At 52.1% G+C, this 9550-nt stretch overlaps 2 protein-coding genes across 12 annotated transcripts in view; one reads left to right on the top strand and one right to left on the bottom strand.

The window, feature by feature from the left end:
• The first annotated feature begins 354 nt into the window (after nucleotides 1–354).
• adck2 (aarF domain containing kinase 2) lies at nucleotides 355–4188 on the top strand. The gene is made up of 8 exons (XM_086149413.1): nucleotides 355–1512; nucleotides 1699–1845; nucleotides 1990–2118; nucleotides 2192–2287; nucleotides 2365–2610; nucleotides 2679–2807; nucleotides 3499–3552; nucleotides 3637–4188. Exons 1-8 carry the CDS (start codon nucleotides 646–648, stop codon nucleotides 3769–3771), a joined length of 1803 nt encoding a protein of 600 aa, XP_086005539.1. The 5' UTR covers nucleotides 355–645; the 3' UTR covers nucleotides 3772–4188.
• A 741-nt stretch (nucleotides 4189–4929) lies between these two features.
• The window catches only part of srpk2 (SRSF protein kinase 2), a 23727-nt gene continuing 19106 nt past the window's right edge, over nucleotides 4930–9550 (bottom strand). For 4 of the 11 annotated variants that reach the window (XM_086149409.1, XM_086149404.1, XM_086149403.1 and 1 more), the window contains exons 10-16: nucleotides 8989–9550; nucleotides 8809–8912; nucleotides 8298–8405; nucleotides 8109–8178; nucleotides 7570–7662; nucleotides 7213–7305; nucleotides 4930–5114 (exon numbers count right to left, since the gene is read on the bottom strand). The exon at nucleotides 8989–9550 is cut by the window's right edge and continues 263 nt beyond it. In XM_086149409.1, the coding sequence (XP_086005535.1) occupies nucleotides 4930–5114; nucleotides 7213–7305; nucleotides 7570–7662; nucleotides 8109–8178; nucleotides 8298–8405; nucleotides 8809–8912; nucleotides 8989–9550 (1215 nt within the window). The remainder of the gene's footprint in view (nucleotides 5115–7212; nucleotides 7306–7569; nucleotides 7663–8108; nucleotides 8179–8297; nucleotides 8406–8808; nucleotides 8913–8988) is intronic. The other 7 variants (XM_086149412.1, XM_086149406.1, XM_086149411.1 and 4 more) reach the window with 5 other exon arrangements.

The following is a 9550-nucleotide window of genomic DNA, read 5'->3' on the forward strand; positions in this document are numbered from 1 at the left end:
TATTTTGTCTTTTTGTATGAATTTAGAAAGGTTATGCGGCAGACAATAAATATGTAAAATGTCTCCATCTGCCGGTCACATGGCGTCATTGCAGCAGCTTAACGCCACTGGACGAGTAAATTTCAACCCGTTTAAGCTTCGAATCGATGCGACGGAGAATGTAATAGTGTACAAAAAGGTCTTGAATCTGCCCAGAGTATCATCACAAAGAAAAGCGCAAACTTTTATCCATAAAAAAATCAAAAAATATACGAATGAGAGTGGATTCAACTTTCCGGTCCCCGCGTTCTGTCCCTTTAAGGCGAGACCACGTGATCTGCAGTGATCTACGTCACACCCGGAAGTGCAGTTCGATACTGTGTAAGGCGCCCCGGTGTTTCTCCGAGACGCCGTTTCCAATGAAAATTTCCGTTTCTTGTGGCTGCGATCATGGCAACCTCTGCAAAATGGACGGTTGAGGCTGTAGTATGCGTTCGTGTTTGCTTTATCACGATAAGTACGCCGTCGGAGTCGCGTTTACAACATTTACCCCTTGCGTCTGCTAGCATCTTAGCATCACGGCTACAATCGCGTTGATGAGTGAGGCGTTCAAGGCCGCCTCGTATTTCCCCACCTTGCAGTGATCCGCGTCTGGACCGGGTCGACATGGCGTCACTGGTGTTCTGCACCGGGGCGCTGCTTCGGCTGAGGTCCGGCTTCCAGAGAGCGGGCTCCTTCACCCGGATCCGGCTGGTGCAGCGTTCCGGGACGCGCCAGGGGAAGAAGTGTCCGATTCTCGCTAACGGACCTAAGGTGGCCTTGCTGTGCTGGGGTGCGCTCGGTAGTTCCACCCGAACGGCCCGGTGCCAGGAAGCCTCGCTCCGGACTCGACCCCCTGACCGGAAGTCCCTGGTGAGAATCCAGGTGCACAGACTTGTGTTCTTACTTCGGCTCGGGGTCCGAGCCCTGGTGCTGCTCCTCAAGTTCGGCCCGCTCCTCCTCCTCTCCCCCCTCGCTTGGGTCTCCACCCGCTGGGCCTCCATCTGGCTGGACGTCCTACTGCGGGTGGTGGAGAACTCAGGTCCCACCTTCATCAAGCTGGGCCAGTGGGCCAGCACCAGGCGGGACATCTTCCCCCGGGAGTTCTGCGACCGCTTTTCCAGGCTCCACGTGAAGGTGCGCCCCCACCCGTGGGCCCACACCGCGCGGTGCCTCTGCAGGGCCTTTGGGGACGGCTGGAGGGGGGCGTTGGTGTTCGAGAGCCAGGAGCCGGTGGGGTCCGGCTGCGTGGCCCAGGTGTACCGGGGCTGGGCCAGGGCGGACCGGGTGAAGGACCCGGCCTTCCGGTCGCTGGTGGAGGAGATGGAGAAGGAGGACCTGCTGGCGGCGTGGGAGATCCCCGGCCTCAGAGGGGTGGCCGCCTCGCTGCTGCGGCTTTGGAGGGGCGCCAAGGAGGAGGATGGCGTCCGGGGGGGGAGCCTGCGAGAAGAAGGCGGCACGCAGAAGGACCATATGATCCCCGTGGCCATCAAAGTGAGACCGTCTTGACCTAATGTTATTACTATGTAATAACACCTTCGCATTATTACCGTGTAATAACATTGTAATAGGGTTACCGTGTTTTAAAGCCTCGACTGTGCATCCGGCGGCGTCACACTTGACCTCAGCTGAGATTCTTAATTCGAATTGAATTTTCAGTCGATCCCCCGATATCCGCAGGTGATCCACCCGGGCATCCGCGGCCAGGTGGCGATGGACCTGATGCTGATGAAGGCCGGCAGCTGGGCCCTGCAGCTCCTGCCCGGCCTCAGGTGGCTCAGCTTGTGCGAGATAGTGGACGAGTTTGGGAAGCTCATGTCAAAGCAGGTGAGACAAATAATCTGCAGCGGGCGTTGAGCTACAGGGTGAGTAATAAGCATGTAACAAACGCGTAGTAAGCGTGTAATAACATTGCTCCAACAAAGAGGATAGGAAAACACAAAAGCATTTGAGCGGAGTGCGACTTTCCAGATTGATCTCCGCTTCGAGGCCGAGAACATGGAGCGTTTCCGGGAGAACTTCCGCGGCATGGAGCACGTGAAGTTCCCGACTCCGCTGCGGCCGTTCGTCACCAGGGCGGTGCTGGTGGAGACCTTCGAGGTGAGTCCGCGCCCGCCGGGTCCTCCTCCCCCCCCCCCTGCTCTCCAGCCTCTGACTCCACACTCCGCTTCAGGAGAGCGAGCCCATCTCCAGCTACCTGAGCGCAGAGGTTCCTCGGGCGGTGAAGCGCAGGATCGCCAGGATGGGGGTGGAGACGCTGCTGAAGATGGTGAGATTGTTTTTTTTTTTTTTCGCTGACTTTCCCTCTGTTGCTCCGTCCCGTGACTTTTAACGACCGTTCCCGAGGTCTTCGTGGATAACTTCGTCCACGGCGACCTCCATCCGGGGAACATACTGGTGCAGCGGTGCGACGCGCCGCCCGGCCCGGGCAGGACCACCCTCACCGACCTGTGGGACACGGTGGTGGTGAGCCCGCGGCCCGAGGCCTGCCCGCTGCAGCTGGTGCTGCTGGACGCCGGCATCGTGGCGCAGCTCAGCGGCCGCGACCTCGCAAACTTCAAGGCCGTCTTCGCCGCCGTGGCGCTGCGGCAGGTGAGCGATTATAGCTTTTGCGTGGAAAACAGCCTTCGATTTGTGCTGCTGACCGTTGTGGCCCGCAGGGCGAGCGCGCCGCCGAGTTGATCCTGCATCACGCCCGCGCCAGCGAGTGCCGGGACGTGCCTCGGTTCAAGAGCGAGATGGCCCAGCTGGTGGACGACGCCCTCAGCAGCACCCTCTCCCTGGGGAAGGTACGCCTCGCCTTTTCCGGCCAAAACCTCGGTAACATCAGTTACAACCGTGTAGTAATAAAATTGGCATTATTACATGGTAGTAACAGGAGTGTCAGTATCAAGTGTTGCTAGGTGGCGGTAACTAATCATGAAGTCAGTGTTCTTACATAGAAATATCATTACTGTTTCTACATAGTAATAACACAAGCATTATTGCATAGTAATAACACAAACATTATTACTATGTCATAACACAAGCCTTATTACATAGTAATTACGCAAGTGTATTGCATCACAACGCGAGTATTGTCTCATAGTAATGACAGTGTTATTGTGGAGTAATACCATTGGCGTCATAATAACATTTGTATTATCACGTAGCAATGGAATTAGTATAACTAGATAATACTAACATTGGTGTTGTGACAAGCGTGTATTGCGTAGAGTGTTGTTACATCATCGTGACACTTCTTACAATTCAATGAGTGTTATAGTGAAGAGCAATGTGTTATTACAATGCAATAACAATTATTACTATGTAATAACAGTTATTACCATGTAATAACAATCTTATCCGGTTAATGAAATGTAACTGAAGCACCGTTGTGACAATGTTGTCACCACAAACAATCAAAATCAGGAAAACCTGGGAAATGTCCTGGCCCCGTTGCCGGTGACGGCGATGTCCCTTTCGCTGTTTCCTTCTCAGATCCAAGTGGCCGAGCTGCTCTCCAGGGTCTTCGGCCTGCTCATCAAACACAAGGTAAACCTCATGGAGCCCCGGCCGGTTTTCCGAGAAGTTTTCCGCCCGAGAAGCGGCGCTCACCGGCATCCCCTCCCGCCGCAGGTGAAGCTGGAGAGCAACTTCGCGTCCATCGTCTTCGCCATCATGGTGCTGGAGGGCCTGGGTCGCTCGCTGGACCCCGACCTGGACATCCTGCAGCTCGCCAGGCCGCTGCTGCTGTCCGCCGCCGCCCAGTGAACGCGCGTACATTCGGATCACCACGTTCCAGCCGACCATCGGGAGAAAAGTTGGATTTACGGTTTTTATTTAAATCTTTCCATGAAAAAAAAAAAAAAAAAGAAAGAAAAAGAAAACAAAACGACAGACGACACGTCGGCGTCATCGGGGAAGAACAGCTGAGAGGGCTGGGGGGGGGGGGGGGGGGGGTAAAGTCACCACGCCTTTTATTGCAGTTTGTTCTCTAAACCGTCAGGAACAGAAGCCTTCCAGTCGGGGGGGGGGGGGTTAAAAAAGTGTAATAACCATGTAATAACAACCCCCCGGAGAAAAGGACCTAATGGACGAACACCTCAGGAGAAGACGACTGTCACGGTCACAAGCGCCAGACAAACGTCTGTCTGCTTTTAAATAATCAATTAAATAGTTTGTTTTTTATTTTTTTCTTTGTTTGTTTGTTTTTTTTTGTTTTTTTCTTTAATTATTTTTTTTAAAAATACCATTTACTTATATTTGATTTTTTTTCCTTTGTTTGTTTATTGCGAAAAAAAATAGGCAGCCGGACTAACTGGTGGAATTTGTGTGTGTGTGTGTGTGTGTGTGTGTGTGTGTGTGACAAGGAAGGAAGAGATGTGCAGTTCTCTCATTGGCCAATAGGGGGCGATGTTTTCGGTCCGGTGGGCTCAGGGTCCCCTCCGCCCCCAATAAAATTAAGAGTTTGAGTTCTGGAAAGATGCTGTCAGATGTCTGTCGCCATGGAGACGAGCCCAGGTGACCTTCGTTTCAGAAGACAAAGTAGAAAACCCCGGGTCGGGGGGGGGCGAGAAGGGTGTGGGGTAAATATCACACGTCCAGAAGGGGTTGATGGAGGGAACATTTACGAAATGCATAACTCCAAGGACGCCGCCCGCCGCTCGTGCTGATTGGCCGGTCTCTCCGTGCATCTAAAAATAGCCGTCCATCTTTTGAGTCCCGGACAGCTCCTTCAGGCGGACAGGAAGTGGGCGACGGCGCTCCTTCCACCTTCCATGGGGGGGGGGGGGGGGGGGGGGGGGGGGGGGGGGAGGGGGGGGGGGGGGGGGGAGGGAGGAGGGGGGAAGAGTGGCCTGTGTGTGTGTGTGTGTGTGAAGATCTACTCTTGGTGTTTAGGTTGAGCTCCACGCCGTCAAGGCGGCGGGGCTACGAGCAGAGCCAGGGGTGGTTGAGGCAGTCTCCGGCCGATGCCCTCTTCTCCGGAACCATCTCCAGCATGGGCAGCAGGAAGTGCGTGAAGTGCCCGGCGTCCTCGTGCGACCAGCCGTACTTCTCCACCAGCACGTCGAATAGCGACCACGGCTTCAGCTTGGTGATGTGCCGCAGCTCACCTGCAATTGGGGGGGGGAAGAGGGAGGTCGGACGCCATGGCAACCGTCGGGGGGGAAGTCGAAGGGGCGGCTGTCGTATCAACGGGTCCGGGGCCGACGGCGGGAATGGGAGGAGGGCCGACGGAGAGATCGGGGAAGAAAACGCCGGAGGAGGAGGAAGATCGGACCTATCAAGGTCCAGAAGATGGAGCACACTACATACACTATGGAATAATTGTTATTACACAGTAACAACAGTTATTATTGTGTAATAGCACTTACTACTGTGTAATAACACGTAACTTATTGTAGCATTAAAGGCTATTCCTGTGTAATAACAGTTGTAGCTGGTTATTCCACTGTAATAACTCATTACTATAACATTGTCACCAAGTAATTACTGTTATTACTGAGTAATGACACTACTGTGTAATAACGCGTAAGTTATTGTAGCATCAAAGGTTAATCCTGTGTAATAAAAGTTGTTGCTGGTTATTCCACTGTAATAACTCATTACTATAACATTGTCGCCAACATATTACTGTTATTACTGAGTAATAACACTTACTACTGTGTAATAACGCGTAGCATCAAAGGTTAATCCTGTGTAATAACAGTTGTTGCTGGTTATTCCACAGTAATAACTCATTACTATAACATTGTCACCAAGTAATTACTGCTATTACTGAGTAATAGTACACAGTGATAAGTTATTACTTGTTATTACAGGTTATTATTGCAGTGTCATAACAAGTAACTTATTGAGTAATAAGTGTTCTTATAGTGTGTCAGTAATCACTCATTAGGACTAATATAAATGCTAACTTTGTGTGCAAAACAAGTCATAAGTAATCGGTTATTATAGTGTAATTACCATGTTATAACTGTGTGGTTACACCAGCTTGAGACTTTACCAGCCGCCCGGTTCTCCAAGAGTTACTTTTCTCGTGTTTTGAAACAAATCCAGCAACCTCGGCCTCCGGCTCAGATTTAACATAAAATGTATGGACAAGACGGAGGGGAAGAAGAAGACCAGGGTCTGGTGAAGAACGAGGAGGAGGAGGAGAACCAAAGGGAGAAAGGTCACACTTACCGGCTTCCTCGGACCACGCGTTGTGTACACACCACGTGTACTGTGACTACTACTAGTACTACTTCTACCACTACTACTACTACTACTACAACTACTACTACTACTACTACTGCCCAAAGACACCTGGACAACCTCGTCCACCCGAGACCTTCACTGACCAATAATGGATCAATAACATCAGAAAAACTATCTTCATCTTCAATTTCATTTTTCTAAATTCAAAACACATCCTGACCCCTTTTGGATTTCAAATAATTGTCTAAAATATATATATATGTATGTATTTTAGACAATACCAGCATATATATGATACATATTTTTTATAATTATCATTTTATCAATTATTATTTTATTTTAAATAATGATTTGAAACCCTACTTTTAAAGCAGCAGTCTGATTGGAAGATATAAATGAGGTTCTTGTGACTCAGACTCCTCTGATGAGTCTTTTGAGTATTTAATCAAAATATATTTTAATCTAGTTCATTCATTTTTAAAATGTAATTGAAGATTAGGGGGATCTTGTAACATCTAAATAAAATTAAAATGTTTTTCGTCGCTGCACAGAGGATGACAGCACACGGAGAGAGAACGACATTTTTGGTTTGCTGTTGGTGGATAATATAATATAAAAGATCATAAAAAATCAAGGACTTATATACACATTGAATATTTTGCTTAAAAGTAACCTTCAAATCCAACATCTTCAAAATATTTTTTGCATGTTGAAATTTCATTTTCTCTGCAGTTGTTCACTGATTTTAAAAAAAAAATGCAACACAAATATTTTGTTTATCCAAACTAAGAAATTAAAAAAAAAGGTTATACACCGTAGCAATTCATTTTAAAATTTTAAAAAGGGTTGAGTGGCATCCAATGTTTTCTTCAATTTATCGGTTGTTTCGGTGAGTAATGAAGGACACGTACCTGGAATCAGACTGGCCTACAAATACCTGCTCCAGGTGCGTTCGTGGTCAGGTGAAGCCCCGCCCCTTTCCCCCCTGGCGGCGGCGGCGGCGGCGGTTACCTTTCTTGGAGAAAAACTCCCGGCTGTACTTTCCGGCAGCGAACACTTTGCGTGGGACCTTCCCGAGGAGCTCGGTGATCAGAGCGATGTGGTCTGCCCACCCACCACACACGTCACGGGGGGGGAACAGTGCATGCAAACACACACACACACACACACATACGCACGTCAAACACACACACCGCACCGCCTCCCTGAGACCGACACATACCGCAGACGGACACACACACACACAACAACACGTGGTTTACGGAAACCACATCGGAGCTCATCCCGGCCCCGCGTGTGCGTGCGTGTGTGTGTGAGTGTGTGTGTCCGTCAGGTGTGTGTGTGTGCCGGTCCCGCCACCAGAACTACCTCTTCTGTTGAAGAACTCCCGGGAATATTTTCCGGAAAGCGCAAAGTGCCTTGGGATGCAGCCCAGCAGCTCGATGATGTGGGCTATGTGGTCTGGGGTTCGGGGAGGGGGGGGGACCCCAAAAGTGAGGCAGAAAGGGGGGGGCAAAGAGAGAGGGAAGGTGAGATTAATCAAGAGATGAAGAAACGCACAGGATTTTCAAAGGGGGGGAGTTAAAAAAGAAAGATGGCCGACGTAGCGGCGCTTTTTAAGCGATAGCTGTTTATGAAACATCCATAGGAGGGGGGGGGCTGGAGGCGGGGCTAACAGGAAAGGAAACAGAAGAAGGAGGGGGTGGGGGAGGGGGGCTGCTAGTTGAGATCCAGGCTAATAGGCTAGTTAGCTTAGCATCACCGCTAGACGCGAGCAATTCACAGCGCCAACGTTTGGTTATTACACATTAATAACGCGCTTATAACTCTTGTGCAACATATTACAAGCTGTCCGATCTGGTTTGCACGCTCTTAACTTTCAGCCAATCAGGGAGCAACGCGCTCACCTTCGTCGCGGGAGTAGTCCTCCCCGGAGTGCGGCTCGAACAAGTAATCTCCAGTAGCGAGCTCGAAGGCCTGCAAGGGGGCAAAAAGGGAAGGGGGTTCAGGGCCAAAGCTGCACTGATGTGAGGATTTGAAGTGTGTGTGTGTGTGTGTGTGTGTGTGTGTGTGTGTGTGTGTGTGTGTGTGCGTACCATGCAGGCCGTGCTCCAGATGTCAGCAGGGGTGCTGTAGCCGGCGCCGATCAGGACCTCGATGGAGCGGTACTGCCTGGTCTGGATGTCCTCTGTAAAGTGCTTGTGCTGCGCGGCGGAAGAATGACATCCTATTGGTCAGGATCACTCGGGGTCGACCCCGCCCACCTCCCTGACCCCGCCCCCCCAACCAGATCAAAACAAACATCATGGTGAGAGGTGTCGCTAACCAGCTAGCAGCAGTACGGCAGCACTCCGTGCAGTTCACCAGTGTGTAAGTAAGTGTGTATGTGTGTGTGTGTTTGTGTGTGTGTGTGTGTCTGTGTGTGTGTGTGTATGTGGGTGTGTGTGTGTGTGTGTGTGTGTGTGTCCAAATTACTGCCACCTGCACCAGCCAATGGCTAACGTGATCCTACTAAAAGTGCTACAATCATTTCCTTGTGACGAAACACAGCTGGTATCCTAGCAACCGAGCCGGTTGCAAGCGCTATTCCCGCCGCCGTCGTCTTACCACCCAGCAGGCGTTGCCGAGGTCGGCGATCTTCACGCGGATGGACTCGGCGTTGCGCGGGTCCAGAGGGTTGATGAGGAGGTCGGCGGCCCGGGCCCGCACTGCTGGGGAAGCGGGAGGGAAAGGGTTAACAAACCACGATTTTGCTGTTGAAATCAAAGATGGCCGCCCGGCGCCCACCTTTGGGGGCGTCTCCGGTGCTGGACGATGACACGGTGCGGCTGCGGTCGGCGGCGGGGCTGTCGGGCGGCCGCGCCGCTCCGCCGTCGGGTTCCCCCGGTTCGGGGTCCAGTGGCAGGTCCGGGAAGAGGGGCGGCGCCCCCCGATGGCGCTCGCCGGCGCCGTTGGTCAGCGGCGGCTCGCCGGTCTCGCCGTTGTACAGCTCATAGCCGGAGCTGAGCGAGAGGTCGCGGTCCGTGTAGCTCAGCTCCGACTCCACCAGAGGGCAGAGGGGGGGGTCGGGGGGCGGCGAGGGGGGCGGAGCTTGCAGGGGGAGGAGCCCGGGGGTGGGCGGGGCCTGCAGGGGCGGCGGTGGCGGCGACACGTGACCGTTGGTTTTGGACACGTCGCTTTTGTGGACGTGCTCTCGGAGGGGGGAGCCGCCATCGGCAGGAACGTCAACCTTCTTGTCCTCCTCCTCCTCCTCCTCCTCCTCTTCTTCTTCCTCCTCTTCTTCCTCCTCCTCAGCTTTGCTCTCCTTCTTTGGCTCCACCTCAGTCTCCTCCTCCTCCTCCTCCTCCTC

Source organism: Fistularia commersonii, chromosome 7 (assembly GCF_037954325.1).
Source record: "Fistularia commersonii isolate RoL2024-O1a breed Wild chromosome 7, RoL_Fcom_v1.0, whole genome shotgun sequence".
Lineage (NCBI taxonomy): Eukaryota > Metazoa > Chordata > Actinopteri > Syngnathiformes > Fistulariidae > Fistularia > Fistularia commersonii.

Excerpts from the sequence above, each read along its gene's own strand:
- adck2 (XM_086149413.1), top strand. The coding sequence starts at position 646 with ATGGCGTCACTGGTGTTCTGCACCGGGGCGCTGCTTCGGCTGAGGTCC. Across the intron at positions 1,846-1,989 it reads GGAAGCTCATGTCAAAGCAG|ATTGATCTCCGCTTCGAGGC; the intron begins GTGAGACAAATA and ends GCGACTTTCCAG. Across the intron at positions 2,119-2,191 it reads TGCTGGTGGAGACCTTCGAG|GAGAGCGAGCCCATCTCCAG; the intron begins GTGAGTCCGCGC and ends ACTCCGCTTCAG.